Here is a 10,330-nt window from a genome sequence, read left to right as displayed (position 1 = left end):
TTTGAATGGGTTTTAAGTGTTATATTGTGCTTTGATGTGTAAATGATTCACAGGCTCAGAAAGTTAATCCTTAAAAATGGGTTGAAATCATTAGACCCAAATATACTGTATGTAGCAGTTACATTCTCTGCTGGCTGAATCTGAATCTGTGCATTCATATTTTATGAAGACAATTCCAACATAATGACACACTTATTTTAATTATCCTAATTCAATACAAAGTCAAATGAGTCTGTATTTATATGCATTTATATTTATATTTATATGTCGTTTGCATTATAAGCATGACATTGCATCTGGGATAAAACCACAAGGAGCATGCTGCCCTCTGTACTACAGAACATCACAGCACTTCCCACCAATAGGAGTGGCATGGACGTAGTAAATGAAGGGAAGGTGGAGCCCTATGAACTCTGAAGACAAACAGCAAAAAGAGTGAAAAAGCACCAAGGAGAAGACGAAAGCAGAACAGATAAAGAGAAGGAAAGAGAGGAAGAAACGAATGAAAAAGACATGACCACAGAAGCAAATCAAAGTACAGGAAAAAGAGTGGAGGATGCAAAACCCAGCCAAGCTCAGTGGAAGGTAGGAGAGTGAGTGTATATTGGAAATGATGAGGACGAAGTGGGTTTTGAGAGAGGTTTGTTTATCTTTCAGAGAGACTGAGCTGTTTTGCTCCTTTGCTAAATTCTATTCTATGAGTTGCAATTATTGAAATGACTTGGGGTTCTTCTTACTATCAGCTTCTTACTGCAATGAAAAGAAAAAGAAGATCCCTTGATCTTTAGGATTACATTAAATGGTTTCTGTCTAAGACCAAAGCACTGTTCTATTTTAAGTGTAGCATGTTAAATTCAAGCATTGTATTTCAATGTTTGTTCAGAGAACGGATCATTAGGCTGATACTATGCAGGGTGCTTATGCATATATTCACATCACTTCCTGTCATTCATTATACTGATTGCGGAGGGCTTTAGTCATGCCTGCATCTGCTTCACGATCACCATGTTTTACTGGATAAATGAAGATTTGTTGTAGATTTTAGATATATTGAAAAATTTGTTTTTTGGAACCAGCCACCTGGTTTCCAAGTAGCACATGGTAATTGTTTAACTTGATAAAACTGCTTGATGGGTGGGATGGATTTTCCGAAACTCTTCAAGTATGTCCATTAGTAGAGGAGAATTCAGAACTGCTGTTCTGTGACCTGCTTGTTTTTATAGCAATTTCAGTGCCCCATAGCTGATCCACGCTTTCCCCGGGACAATTTAAAGCAGATATGGAAGGAATGTCAGAATGAGAGCTTCTGGTATCGAGGTAAGGAAAGCCACTGAAATGTAGACACACTCTTATTACTAATGTTTCGTTTAGTATCTCTGTATGTGAACATTATTGAATATGGTGTTTTTGTCTGTTTTGTGTTCTGTTTAAAAAGTGTGTTGGACTTTGCAGATCTTATGTTCGAAAGGTTTTTAAGGAATTTGGTTGCATTAATTTGTAAAATATCAGGGTTCCCACGATCATGTAAAAGCTGGGCATATTTTAAAATAGGCATTTCCAGGCCTAGAAAAGTCATGGAAATGAGGTAAATCTTAAAAAGTCAAAGAAATGTAAATATTGAAAGTACATTTTTCTGCTGTAGATAAGGTAGTGTTATAGTAGTTATATAGCACTGATGATGGAAAATAGATTGATAGGATTGTCTATCTCTCACTACCCTACACAATAAAGACAGCTGCTAGGATTTAGCCTTCCACCACACCCCCAACACGGTGCTAATAATTAATGCAGAGCTTCATTAATTTAGATTTGAAACACAGAATAATCCTCAAATACTTTTTCTTTTAATAAATGTTTTTAGATTTAGTGTAGACCTTTGATGTCATAATGAATGGCTTTTAACTTTGACCTGTTGTGTTAAATATCCCACAGCTCTTCCACTCGCTGTTGGGAGCATGACTGTGACAGGTGGCCTCATGTACAATGGTAAGATTCTGCATACAAATAAACCATTCATTGCACAAATGTGTTGGGTTTTAGCCATGTAGACTTGAATCCTAATTTATAAATGGATTTCATGGTTATTTCATGCATTTTATTTAAATGCTAAAAGTTCTAAAGAGTGTATAATGTTTGAAAGATGTGACAAAAGTCCTGAGCAAGGAAACTAATGTGCTTTAAATGCATCAGTAAAGCTGTTAAGAGGAACATTTTTACTATCATGATCAACTGTTACTTTCTTTTTCTTGTATTTACCATTTGAAATGATGCAAAATATACTCATGACTTTTTTTTTGCTCATTTTGACCAGGTGTCTGGAAACAGTCTAAGCGATTTGGGTATTTTCCAAAACTGATTTGTAAGTTTCCAATGATAAAAATTTTATTTTCCCATCTCATACCTATGCATTCTTATTGAACTTGGCAATATACAGTTGGAATATGAACCTATTCATTGAAAATAAAACCCATCATTTCACATTCCTCTGCAGTGGCAGGCATTGTAGGTTATGCAGTAGGCAAAGCTTCCTATGTTGGGACTTGCAGAGAAAAGTTCAATAAACTGGAACCAGAGTTCACTAAAGCATTTGGTCCAGGTTTTGGGCCTCCTGGATTTGGAGCCAGTGGACCTGGGCATAGGTAAGAAATCAAGCATGCATTCTATAGTTTAAAGCTAGTGTTGCCACCAGCGTCACCTCAGGGCTTCCCGACACTCCACCATCTGCCAATGGTTGGCTAAAAAGACAGTCCTACCCTAAACTTGTGCGATTGGTTGAGCCAATTTTGCTGTGTCAGGATGGTTGGGATGCTTAAACAAACGGAGCAATGTTTTGATTAACCTACAAATGACTTTGCCACAATCAACATACAAATGCATTTGCATATTAAGATGGGATATTGAAAAAATATGTTTAAAAATCGAACAAATTACACGACAAAATTGAATGGATTATGTCATAAAATGTTTGCATGTAGGGAACAGAATTGGGTCTGATAATGTTCTCCTTCATACAGACACTGCATCCATGTGTGTGAAAAGTGCAAGCAACAGGAAGCACAAGCTGCAACAACAGCCCCTGATACTCAGAGCTGAGGTAAAAAAAAAAACACAACGCTGCCCAAACACACCCTTATACCCACACAATAATTTATATCAGTCAACACCTCTCTACACAATAAACCACACTTACCAACACCTATTTATCTACATACTAGGCCACACTGACCAAACTATCCTTGTACTTGCTTGTTATCGAAGAGGACAAAAAATACTGTTATCAAGGCTAAAGGTAAATCTATTCATGTTTCTTTTACAGGGTCTTTAGAATCAGGACGTTTCATTACTCCACATACTTATGCCATACTTACGTTTTTGTAAAGTGACATTTTTAATAAAAATAAATGAAATCTGAAATGTTTAGCTCCTTTGGAAATTATGCAACAAAAGAAGTTGTAGTCATATTAAATGGACCTTTGAAAGAAACTAACCACCAGGGGGCACCAATACACTACAAGACACAGCAGCTATGCTACATGGACATATTAGGCAACCTTTGCAATTAGAGCAAAATGCTGCTTCTATTGAAATGCCTGGAAACAAATTATACATTGGGAAGGATGGAACCATATGTGTGTCAAATACCAGTGATATTTAAGCAGTATACAATATTACTGAATAGGCTGGATTTAAAAGAGCAATATAACAACACAATACACTGAGGACCCTGTTAGATTACACAAACTGTCCCATGTGACCCACAAGCACAATGTTAAATCTGGTGTAAATGTTATATAACAATGATGTTACAACATTGTCTCTTGTCTATAATGTAGAGAGGGAGTGATTGTTTTGTATAAATCTTATGATTAATCAGTTGCCTTTTATTACAGGTGTTTCATAATTTTTTTTTTTAAATAATTGTTACAAACCACCCAGCTCAAGGCAGAGTAACATGAAGGGGAGGCCACAGGAGGATTAGATTTAAACAAATAGAAAATATATATAAATATATTAAAGTCAATGTAAGAAAATCTAAATACGTAACAATAAAAACAAAGAACAACAAATCAGAAAAATCTACAGAAACAAATCATAGTGCTGGTGAGGGGAGGCAAACACACTGAGGAGAAGGACCTTTTTAAGAGCTGCTCATTCCAGCACTCATCTCAGATAATTCAGAACACCTACTCCTAAACTCCACCCTGGAAAAGACAAGGTCATCTGGTGGACAAAAAAATAGCATCATGTCCAGGGTTGTCATGGAGACAACAATTTTTTTCCAAGAGAAGTTTATTGATTTTTTTTTTGGTTAAAACTGTTGGTATATAATGGTTTTAGACTGAACTATACTTGATATTTACATGTTGGAAAACAGAGCTGCAACTGAATTACAGGCTCTATTTGAAATGTTTGGGTTCAACATTTAAATGTGAATCACCTTCATTTAAAGGTTCTCAAATAAAATACCTTGTGTGGCAGGGTTAGCTAACATGATCCCGAGACTGAAATTGAAGTTGTATTTAAAAAGGAAACATCTGCCATAAAAATTCAAAACAAGCTTACCCTTATATCTTATTGCCGGCTTAAAGGCAATACTGTTTTTACTACACATTCATCTTCTAGCTTTATTGTAAAGAATCTTAATTTTAAAACAAATATCATTATCTTTAACAAAAATAAAGCATTTCTGGACAGAATTTCTCAATCAATAAAAAACTTTGTTAAAATGGTTTAGCTAAAATTTGCTTAAAACAAGAAAAACATTCTTCTGAAACCACATTTGTAATCAAAAACAAAGAGCGTGAATGTTTTTATTCGAAGAAATATGCATTCATTTCCAAAACTTTGCTCCTTACTGTCTTCAATTCAGAATTTGATTGCGGCTTTTGGTGTGATCTGGCAGATTGAGGCATGAACAAACTCCACTGAAGTCACTATTCAGATCGTGAAGTCTCACTGACATCCTTTGGACTGTTGATCCTCCAGTTCACTCTCACTCATCCCAAGCATCTCCATAATTGTTCTTTTTAACTGAAGAGAAATATTTGAAAGAATGAATGTGAAAGAATTTCCTATATAGATGTCTGTTCTGTTGATTACAATATAAGGATGAAACTGAGTTTTTTAATAATTATTAACTGACCTAGATTTGTACAAATGCATTATACAATGCTTCCACTGCTGTCTTCACATGACTATATAAGTTTATCATCAAGTATAGTTTATCTAGCATATTCTCCACATCGAGATAACCTAAGGGCAGTCCTAGTCACAGCATTTCATACTAATTCCTCCCCTACTGTAGTATAAATATTTACAGCACACGGCTTATATGGAGCTGGGTTCATTATAAATGGTAAATAATAAAAGGAATATATCACCCAAAAATGAAAATTCTCTCATTATTTACTCACCCTCATGCCATACCAGTTGTTTATGACTTTCTTTCTTCTGCAGAACACAAAGACTTTAGAAAAAGATTTCAGCTTTGTAGGTCCATACAGTGCAAGGTAACAAGAACTTTGATGCTTCAAAGAGCACATAAAGGCGGTATAAAAGTAATCTGTATGACTCCAGTGTTTTAATTATTGTCTTGTGAAGTGATCCAGTCAGTTTTAGGTGAGAACAGACCAAAATATAACTCCTTTTTCACTGTACATCTTGCCATTGCACGATCATGATTTCAAGCTTGATTACACTTCCTAGCACCATCTAGCGTTCTCTGCATGCGTAAAGCACTAGGAAGTGTAATCAAGCTTGAAATCATGATCGTACAATGGCAATATGTACTGTGAAAAAGGAGTTACATTTTAGTCTGTTCTCACCCAAAATTGATTAAATGAATTCAGAAGACATTGATTAAACCACTGGAGTCGAATGGATTACTTTTATGATACCTTTGTGCTTTCTGTTGTTTCAATTTTTTTGTCACCATTCACTTTTGTATGCACTTTTTTGTGTTCTGCAGAAGAAAAAGTCATATACACCTAGTATAGCATGCGGGTAAGTAAATGATGAGAGAATTTTTAATTTTTGGGTGAACTATCCCTTTGCGGGCTAATAGCACAATGGCATCAGGTTAGAACCCAGGACCCGTATTCACAAATATTTTTATCTTAACATTAGGAGTTCCACAAAGAGTTCCTAGTTAAGAGTTTTTGCTTAAAACCTATTCCAAAAAAATAAATAAAATATAAACTGCAAAGAGCAAGTTTTACTTAAGAAATCTTCATGTAAGAGTAAGGCAGAGTTGACCTCGTTGCTATGGATCATGTCAAGTATATATATATATATATATATATATATATATATAATTAATAGATAGATGACAGAAATTCCCAATTCATCCGTGCTACACAGTTTCATTTTGCCTGTGGCCAGTGAGTGCAGAGTTGTCAAAACCTTTATCTCCGGTGAAATTGGGTTGTTCGATTCGTGATAGAGGTAATTGCATCAATGGCAATACCTTTTTAAAAGGTCAGTGTCATAATAATATTCTAATACATTGCTTTTAATGTGGATTGACGACAGCAGGCATGCTTCGGATCATCTGTGATTTACTCTTAGGGATCTAGAAGTCCTCAGGACGACTTCTAAGTTGTCATAGGTTTAGGAGCTACTTTAATCATTAAAATGCTTCATGAATCACTCTTAGATGAAAAAAGTCCTAAAATTAGGAGTGACACACTCCTAATTTTTTAAGAGTTGCTCCTTAATTTCCACATAAGGAGCTACTTTTATCCTTAAGATTTTAGGTGCCCAGATTAGTTACTTTGATCCACCCATTGTGTCCTTGAGCAAGTAACTTAGCCTCAGGTTGCCCCAGTTTATTGCAAGCTATTTTGGTTACAATGCATTCGCTAAATGACAAGTAATCATGTATGGATGCTAACCTTTTTATATTTTATCACAAACTTTGGGTATATATACACAGGTTAAATATTCAACAGCATAAACAACTAATTTATTTACTTCTACTTCAACTTTGAGAATTTCAGAGAGCCCAATGTGTTTTGGAGGTCTCAAAAATGATTATGGCTATAGATCAATTAAAAATGCAGGGAAATCAGTTAAGTTGCTGGGCCTGTTACTGAAGCTCACCTTCTTTCTTAGGTGCAGGCAGCTCTGCTTGTGGTTTTAGCAGTGTTTCAGCTTTCTGCGTGAGAGTGACCTCATAGTTCTCTCTGTTCTTACTACGCAGTTCCTCGTACAACACAGGCTTCTTCTTGGGCACATCCTCATCTAGATAGGGTGGAGCTTTGGGATATATGCAAAGTACTGATTAAAAGACCTACCAAATAGTCGCCAAGTCCTTATTCAACAACAAAATTCTAGTGAATTAAATGAATGTGATTCATTACCAGTGTTACCAGAGTGTACACAAATGAAATACAGAAGTTGAGATTTTGGCCATAAAATGTGATTGTATAATGTTGTTCCGGACTTCATGTGTAAGGGTGGCAGTACCTTGAGGAGTAATGCCATCCCTGATGCTTATAGGTCCAGAATCACTGAATCCAGAGCTAAAAGGGGTGGGGTCGTATGACTGGGAGGGGCTGCTGTATGTATAGTCACTGGAGTAACTACTGTCGTTCTCTGGCATAGAACTGAATTCTGTCACAGGTTGGACCTCTAATTTAGAAGCGGACTGTTGAGATTCTGATAGGTCTGGATCTGACAACTCTGCTTGGTTTACCCTTTAAAAAAGCAAACAAGAGTACTGTTACAATGTACATAATCTGCAAATCATGTAATTCATTGTGTAAAGTAGGTGTCTAATTACTTGGCTTACAGTAACATACAGTACCTTTATTTAAAAATGTATGTTTAGATAAGATTATGACAATAATACACACAAAAAAGCACTTGAAATGCTGTGTGCATGCAGTTTGAAAAATGTGTCCCTACTCAGAAGGCACATGACGCAGATGTCCCTGGCGCAGCGCCTCTCCAAGTGGGGAGTTCTCCAGTTTCATAAACTTTTCTTGACACACTCTCATGTAAGACATTTTGCCACTGATGTATCCAATTATGCCAGCAACTACAAAAGATTATATACATTCAGAGGTACTTTTGAAAATGTTGCCTTTGAATAGCCCTCCATTTTCTGGAATATACAGAAGCCTTGATTTTAGCTGTCTTTTAACCTCTATAACATTAGTGCTAGATGTCCTTGATACTCACTGGCAACCTTAGGAAGGGAGCCAAATCGGGGCGATGGAGCAAGCATTCCTGCGGACAAATAATAGTAACACGATAACATTGTATCTATCTCAGGAGTGAAATTGAGCCACTCCAGCAACTTAAAGGTAATCAGCAGGTACAACAGGCTCAGAAAAAAAGAGAGCTAGAAAGAAAATGGAATAGCGAAGAAAATGACGAATTTACAGTTAAAGGAATGTATCATCCAAAATTTAAAATTCTCTCATCATTTACTCACCCTCATGCCATCCCAGATGTGTATGACTTTCTTTCAATGCAAATGAATGGTGAGTAAAACTTTGAATCTCCAAAAAGCACATAAAGGCAGCATAAAATAATCCATATGACTCCAGTGGCTTAATCCATGGCTTCAGAAGCGATATGATAGGTGTGGATGTGAAACAGGTCAATATTTAAATCCTTTTTTCCAATAAATTCTCCTCCCTGACCAGTAGTGGCGATATGCACAGAGAGTGTGAATCACCAAAAACACAAAAAGAAGAATTCTTATGAGAGAAGAGAGCACTTAGGAGAACTGTTTGAAAGTGGAGATTTATGGTAAAAAAAAAAATAAAAAAAAAAAGACAAATATTGATCTGTTTCTCACCCACACCTGTCATATTGCTTCTGAAGGCATGGATTAAACCACTGGAGTCATATGGATTACTTTAATGCTGCCTTTATGAGCTTTGTGGAGCTTCAAAGTTTTGGTCACCATTTACTTGCATTGTATAGCACAACAGAGTTGAGATATTCTTCTAAAACACTTTTTGTACAGCAGAAGAATGACAGTCACATCTGGGATGGCATGAGGATGAGTAAATTAGAGAATTTTAATTTATGGCTGATCCCTTTATCATATCACTTATACAGTCTTTTATATTTTACATAAGTGAGTGATCTTTAGTATAGTCCATGCAGTCTGCCAGATACAGTGAAACCATCTAAATGACAGTTAAAAGGATTTAAACTCACCTCTAGATACCAATACCTGAGTGACTGTGATTGCAATGGCAGAAAATGGCAAGGCTGCAAATAACATGAAAGACACGCATTACATTGTCACATATACTTTGCAAAGTAAACAATAGTTATTTCATATAGAGCATTGCTCACATCTATACCAGAAACTTTCTGAATTGCATTCTCTGAAGACACGACTCTCTTCTTCATTCGGAATATATGCAGCCCCTAAAGGACCCTAAAAAGACAAAAATATGCTTGACAAAGCTCTGAGAGTTCCTGAGACAGAAACACATTATACATGGAAGTATTTCTGCAGAAGAAAGACCAGTGAGGGGCAGAATGTGACGTTTATAAATACAGTCAGGTGAATTTACTGCCTACCTCACTGGATCCATGTTGGACTTGAGCAGCCGGAGTGAACCCAGACGATGCTTGCGACATGACTGATTCAAGAAGCACAATGCGACTACAGAAACAATAATGTGTTTGTAGTAGCCATGAGATTAAGAGGACTCCACAGTAAACTTGTCAAACAACACACTTTGAATTACATGACCTCCAGTCGACTCTTAACAGCAAACAACTCTAACCCGGAAGTGCAGGCGTAAAGCCGGAAGCAACAATAACAAGTCGCACTAACGATCTACTTCTTAATGATATAATCAAGTTTTTGTTGATTTACATCAATGGACATTACACAAATAAAATAAAAATAAAAAATAGAAATATTGAAAATGATGATATATTACAGAAAAAGAAAATACATTTTCAGATATAAAGCGTAAGTGAACAGATATTTACTTATAACTGTGACTTTTTAAGTGTACATTTTTATTATAAATGGGATACTTGATTAATTTTGAATCAATTTGCAACCATAGAACATATATAAATGTCTATATGCCTTTTCGTCTACCCTGAATAAATATTATTATTATTGTTATAATTATTATTATTATTATTATTATTCTCTGAACAGAGCAGAGAAAAGTAAAGTAGATTGGAATGAAGCAAAGCAATAATTTATGAATTAATTTGACTGCTTCAGAGAACTTATAATTTGATCTTAATATGATTATTAATTACTTTTAATGTAATATCAAAAGCCATTTAATTGCATCATTATCTATTCACAATGAAAAACAAAACTCTGATAAACAAT

At 35.6% G+C, this 10,330-nt stretch overlaps 2 protein-coding genes across 4 annotated transcripts; one reads left to right on the top strand and one right to left on the bottom strand.

Annotated features, from left to right (window-relative positions):
• Nucleotides 1–402: 402 nt before the first annotated feature.
• Nucleotides 403–5,017, top strand: ociad2 (OCIA domain containing 2). 2 transcript variants are annotated; one of them, XM_051655961.1, is made up of 7 exons: nt 403–585; nt 1,224–1,317; nt 1,933–1,986; nt 2,312–2,359; nt 2,492–2,639; nt 3,015–3,094; nt 4,871–5,017. In XM_051655961.1, the coding sequence occupies exons 1-6, from the start codon at nt 514–516 to the stop codon at nt 3,091–3,093; spliced, it is 495 nt and encodes a 164-aa protein (XP_051511921.1). In that variant the 5' UTR covers nt 403–513; the 3' UTR covers nt 3,094; nt 4,871–5,017. The 2 variants fall into 2 exon arrangements, with proteins under 2 accessions (XP_051511921.1, XP_051511920.1); XM_051655960.1 differs by lacking the exon at nt 4,871–5,017 and adding an exon at nt 3,317–4,221.
• On the bottom strand, nt 4,255–9,777 carry LOC127416524 (OCIA domain-containing protein 1-like). 2 transcript variants are annotated; one of them, XM_051655958.1, is made up of 8 exons: nt 9,550–9,777; nt 9,319–9,403; nt 9,178–9,231; nt 8,185–8,232; nt 7,909–8,041; nt 7,468–7,697; nt 7,102–7,257; nt 4,255–5,031 (listed from the first exon to the last, which is right to left on the bottom strand). In XM_051655958.1, exons 1-8 carry the CDS (start codon nt 9,607–9,609, stop codon nt 4,994–4,996), a joined length of 804 nt encoding a protein of 267 aa, XP_051511918.1. In that variant the 5' UTR covers nt 9,610–9,777; the 3' UTR covers nt 4,255–4,993. The 2 variants fall into 2 exon arrangements, with proteins under 2 accessions (XP_051511918.1, XP_051511919.1); XM_051655959.1 differs by having other exon boundaries at nt 9,327–9,403; nt 9,550–9,770.
• Between the last annotated feature and the right edge of the window lie 553 nt (nt 9,778–10,330).

Source organism: Myxocyprinus asiaticus, chromosome 25 (genome assembly GCF_019703515.2).
Source record: "Myxocyprinus asiaticus isolate MX2 ecotype Aquarium Trade chromosome 25, UBuf_Myxa_2, whole genome shotgun sequence".
NCBI classification, from domain to species: domain Eukaryota; kingdom Metazoa; phylum Chordata; class Actinopteri; order Cypriniformes; family Catostomidae; genus Myxocyprinus; species Myxocyprinus asiaticus.
This window is presented reverse-complemented; position numbering and strand designations above follow the sequence as displayed.